The sequence below is a fragment of the Pelecanus crispus genome, chromosome 9, assembly GCF_030463565.1.
Source record: "Pelecanus crispus isolate bPelCri1 chromosome 9, bPelCri1.pri, whole genome shotgun sequence".
In the NCBI taxonomy this organism is placed as follows: Eukaryota; Metazoa; Chordata; class Aves; order Pelecaniformes; family Pelecanidae; genus Pelecanus; species Pelecanus crispus.
The window spans coordinates 21,205,345-21,210,920 of record NC_134651.1 but is presented as its reverse complement, the minus strand read 5'-3'; the positions used below and the strand labels follow the sequence as shown (position 1 = coordinate 21,210,920).

At 41.6% G+C, this 5,576-nt stretch overlaps 1 protein-coding gene across 1 annotated transcript; it reads right to left on the bottom strand.

Annotated features, from left to right (window-relative positions):
- Positions 1-3,359: 3,359 nt before the first annotated feature.
- SCG2 (secretogranin II) lies at positions 3,360-5,243 on the bottom strand. The gene has a single exon (XM_009478827.2). The coding sequence runs from the start codon at positions 5,238-5,240 to the stop codon at positions 3,360-3,362; it is 1,881 nt and encodes a 626-aa protein (XP_009477102.1). The 5' UTR covers positions 5,241-5,243.
- Between the last annotated feature and the right edge of the window lie 333 nt (positions 5,244-5,576).

Here is a 5,576-nt window from a genome sequence, read left to right as displayed (position 1 = left end):
GGTAGACACTTCAAAGCATTTTCATCTTCATTTCCTCGGGGCTGTGCTGCTGGGAGGGGGTACGGCTGCCTCCTGGCTGCCATAGCAACGTGTTGCTCAGCCCCTCATCGCAGGGCGAGGGCGATGCTCCTCCGAGCCTGCGGCTCAGCAGCCGCTGAGGGGAAATCGAAAAGCTCCTTTTTAAAGCACCGTTGTATGTCACCATTGAAAAAAAGGAGGGCAGCAAAAGGAAAAAAAGAAAAAAAAGCCATTTGAATTTTCACTGTGAAAAAAATAGATAAACTCGTATCTATTTTAGCCATGAGGACAAAAATCAGCAACATGCACTCTACCATGGCTGTGTGGTAGCACATGTGGTGCAAGGTGTTAGCTTGGATGTGTGACTTTATTACCTGCTCAGAGCCGGGGGCAGAGGGCACAAGTGCACACATGTGCTTTAAGGCTACTGCTACATAAAGGAAACACAAGAAAACACATTCAGAGCCGCCTTGATACCCTGCTCATGCTCTGAGCTGTCTGAGGCAGGAGAACTGTGCTGTTTCAGGGCCTGTGCAAGAATCAGGGAGATTACTGTTGTCTTCAGTGAGCTTCGCCCAAGCTCTGCTGAAGCTATTTTTAATTATTCAGGCTGGAATCACAATGGTGTTTGTTAAGCGTGTTGAACAACTTGTCCGCAACTGCTGCACGCCTCCATCGAAGCTGTGAGCGCCCAAGGCCCTGCACGAGCGCCTGCTGCTCTGTGGTGGCAGCCCCACGCTGCAGCGTGCGGGTTGTGGCCAAGTCCAGATGAGATCTCCCGCGCCTGGGAGGCTGCAGGAGCACGAGCCCTTCTGTGTCATCATTGCGGAGACCTCGGTCCCGCACTGAGCTCAGCCACAGGACACCAGGCTGCTCCCGAGCGGCCGTTCTCCCCGGATGGCAGCAGAGGCTGTGCAGCCAGCTTTCCAAAAAAACTCTTCTTCTGGGAGAGATGTTTTGCAGAGATTGATAAACCATTCTTCACCTGCTACATGAGCTGAAGCGGTGGGGAAGACATCCTTGCTACACCCAGGAGAGCAAGAGGCATGCACAGCCATGTGACACCTGCGGCTGGGTCCCCTCCCAGCATCTACCGCAACGCCTGTGGCCGGCGGGCATCTCAGGCCTTCACATGGCCTTATGCTTCTCTGGCTGCCCATTATTTCCTTCTATGAAAATATTTATGTGAGTTCATTCTCTTCTCCCATAGGAAAAGAAGGAAAAAAAAAAAAAAAAGGCATTTAACTACAGCCCTGGAAAAAACCAAAGTGACTAGCAAGTTGGCTACGGAGTTAGGCTTCGTTACTCTGTATGCGTGCATGTGTGAACAAGGGCAGCAAATACAGTCTCCTGTTAAAATATGACCTTGGAAGGCAAGTACAAAATTGTTCCACTGGCTCACTGAAAACAGCACACATTCATTTAATTCTCAGTGCTCTTGTCTGGACAATGCTCTTAGTTGTACAGTTTAGTTTTAGGGAGTCCTGTGCAGAGCAGGGAGTTGGACTCGATGATCCTTATGGGTCCCTTCCAACTTCAGATATTCTATGATTCTATGCTTTTATAACTCTTCCTCAGTTTTACTTAGTACATATTTAAGTATTAAATGTTGCTGATTTGACCAAAAGAAAAATTTCTGGACTGTGAGGATTGCGGGAGCAGTATTAGGATCAAGGAGAATAACAGTATTAGGAATCAAGGTGACAAAAAAATTGTTATTTTTTTAAAGTACAATTTTGTTTTGAATAAAATAGTGATTCCAAGTTATCAGTGTGACAAGCAAGTGCATATTGAATGGCAACAGGTTTGTCCTTCTTTACAAAAGTGAATTTAACTCTGGTATTTTTTTAGTTCCGTGTTTAATGTTTCAACTCATCCAAGTAACAAGAAACCAAAGGATTTTGCTGTGGCCCAAAGCAAGACCTCTGACTGAACTCCTATCATCTGCGATTGCTCAGGGTAATGGTGACACTGAAGATGAAGTCTTATTTCTGCAGCCTTTGTAACTCTGCTTCATTAGCCATTGCCTCGCCAGAAATCATCCCCACCCCACTTAGCAGAGATGAGTTGCTAAAGAATACCACAGGGAAAACCACTTTTAAACTATAATCCTGGAAATGCTTATGCCTGAGCTGGCCTAGTGAAAACCACGTCTGACTCACAGAATTACACAAACACATTTTGTTCTGTAAAAGAGCCATAGCTTTTCCAGAACATCTACTGCAGGTCTTCACAGGAGCTCAAGAGACATTTCAAGTGTCCAGATAATGTAGTGAATAATAAAGGTTCTGTGTGCACTTATGTATACATCTAACGGACATTTCATGAAATGGGAAATAATATTTTTATTAGTCAAAAAAGTGATGTTACCTACAGGGTGAGCTCTCTGCTTGCCTTGCCTTGAAGCCTGTCTCTTTCTTTGTGGTGGCCATCATGAGAGATGGCAAGGAACCCATCTGCTTCCCGTCTGCTTCATCAAAGCTTCCCAGAACTGCTGCTACTTACATACAAAGGTTCAATTTTGTTTTTTTTTAGTGCTTCACCATAGACTCTGCCTTAGCTGAACAGATCATTTATCTTCCTTCCACTGCCAGGAGATACATAATCATCCATTATGGGGGGGCCTAATTTTCAAAAAAAGGTAATGCAGTTACTGCCCTGGTTGACTTTAGCAAGCTCTTCACGTACTCACTGCCCTTAAAGATAATGACAGCTGGTATTCTTACAGCCCAGAAAAAACAGAAGTATAAGCTACCAACTTATTCTACAGTAAAATAATAGACTTCAGAAGAATCGTCTGTAGAAATAAAACATAAATATGTTTCCATTTCAAATTACTCTGACTTTATCAACAGCCACAAAGAAACACAGGCTCTTGTCCAGAAATAATTTATTCATCAACAATAAAACACTGAATAGAAAAAGCCTTTTAAATAAAACTATATATATAATGCTTTATTTTTTTATTTGATACTCCACAAAAAAACACTACAGACAGTAACAAAATAATCCAATTAATCTTAAAAATTTCAAATTATAATTGTCACTCTTCATTTATCATGTTTTATTAACAATGCAAAGGTCATTTGTTTACATATTGTAGTTTTACTTGATTTCATTAAATTGTTTCTTAAAACACTTGAAGCAATTTGTTGTTTGCCCCATAATTTGTAACATATACAAGTATATGAATAAACAATATAACAGCTCTGAGAAAGATACGCAGACTGTTCAATGGTAAGTAGTCTACCATAGATTGTTTAGTGGGAAAGCAGGAAGAAATCACAACTGAATTGGGATAGAAGTCAACACATTGAAGAGAAATAATATTTGGGGAACAATTACATATTTTCCATTGCCCGTTTAGTAATGTGATCTCTTTCAAGCTCTGATTTCTCCTGGTTTAGATACTCTAGCACCTTTGCTAGAATATCCTCATCCAGATACTGCCTATTTTGCGTGTCATCGGTTTCCCCGGCCATGGAAAGCCTTTTGCTGAGCGAAGCCAACTTCGCGGCCTCCTGTGGTCCCAGCTGGCTTAGGTGCTCCCTGATGGCCTGCTCCAGCCGATCATCTTCCTGCAAGTCGCTTTCAGGAGCTGGAACTGGGACTCGTTTCATCTGGCTCGTATTGATAACTTCAGGATATTTTGCCAACACCTTTGCCAAGTAATCGGCCAGCTCTTCATCCTTCTCGTTCTGTTTCTCATACTCCATTTGTCGCCTTTCCAAGTCGTTCATCCAGCCAGCTTTAGGAAATGGGTGTCCTTTCAATCTTCTGGGAATGTAAGACAGTCTTGGCAAATCATTTTCTTGATTAAGACGATTTAGTAAGTAGGAGGGATTCTGATTAGCTAAATTGTCAGTTCCCAGAAGACTGACAATATCTTCAATATTGAGGTCTTCAGGTAGATTTTCTGGAATAACATTAAGAGGCTGCTTCATGTACCCATTTTTAGAGTTCACATTATTTTTAAATATATCGCTCTGTCCTAGATTAGTTTCAGCGATCTCGTCGAGGTCTGGGAATTCTGCTTCCTGCTCAGCTTCCAACCTTTCATTCTGAAGCTGCTTTTTTTCTCCAGCTTTCAACATGTCTATTAAATCCTCAGGAGGAATTTGTAAATTCCTTGAGATTTCTATCAGCTGAGCTATAGACTGAGGATCAAGTTGCTTATCCAAAAACGTGAGTGCTCTTTTTTCCTCAAGTTCTCCTCCAGTCCTTAATTTCCTATTTGCAGCACCACCCATCAGCCTCTTCAGATAATAATTCATTAGCTTTGAAACATCCTCTGACATTTGATCTTTATTATCTCTTTTTATTTCATCCTCAAGGAAGCTGAGTTTCCCTGATCTTTTCATTTCATCATCGACCTCCTCTTCATGTTTATCAATTTCCTCTTTGCTATCTTTTATCTCTTCCTGGGTTTGACTTTCCACTTTTTCCTCTATGGGATTCCAATCTTCTCCTCCAACCACATCTTCATAGGCAATGTTATTCACTTTGTATACATCATCTTCATCGTCTGTGTACAATTTCTGGTCCTCATCCAGCCTTTCTTTCTTGTGGTTACTAGGTCCTGCCATCTTCCCCAACTCCTGAAACACAGACTCCAACGTAGCAAGGCTTTGGGGTGTGTATTGCTCTTCCACTATTTCATTAGTACGCTTGAAAGGACTGTCTCTTGAACTGTCTTCATAGTGTCCAAGTGGCATTTTGAGATATTTTTGCCACCTCTCAGGCCACTTGTAAGCCTCATAATCATCAGTTACTCCAGCTGGAAAGTTGTTATCTGCATTCAGCCCATAAGGTTTATTCTCCTTCGGGCCAGCTTTTGACTCTTTCTCAGCTTGCCGCAAGGCTTCCAACATTACCTTAACCCATTGGGACTCATCTTCAGTCAAAGAATCCCTTACATTATCTGGTAGGTGAACCTGATCTTTGCTTTCTTTCTGTTGCAGGAGGTATGGGACACTTTGATAAGAGTTGTAATCAGGGCTGCTTTCTCCCTTGTTAGTTTGCTTCCGAAGATCTTCTATGTATTCCAAAGCTTTGATCATATCGGGATTTGGGAACCTTTGTAAGTTTTTCATTACATAGTCTGGATCTTTCTGAAGCAGCTGATGCTGCTGGAAGGAAGCTGCATCAACCCAACAGATTACGACAAAGAAAAAGGTGAGAGCACAGGCTGCTTCAAGCTGGAAGGTTTTAGTTTCTGCCATATTTAAAATATTTCCTTGAAATAAAGAAGAAGAAGAAAGAAGAAGCAGTTAACATATGGAGACAGACTTAGCAAACTGCGAAACAAAATAGCGATCGTTATTTTAAACTGGAACTTATCATGAAGAATACCACCAGTACTACACATGTTTTTATTAATTATGGAAGCCTAATAGAACTCATACATGGAAGCTATATACTTTGGTGTAAATTTGAGATTTTCTGAATCTTTCCTATGATTCCTCAGTTATACTGGGAACTATTGGTTTCCTATGCTAGAAATGTCTTATCTCTAAGTTCAATATACTTTATGAACATCAATTTTCCAATGGCAGCAC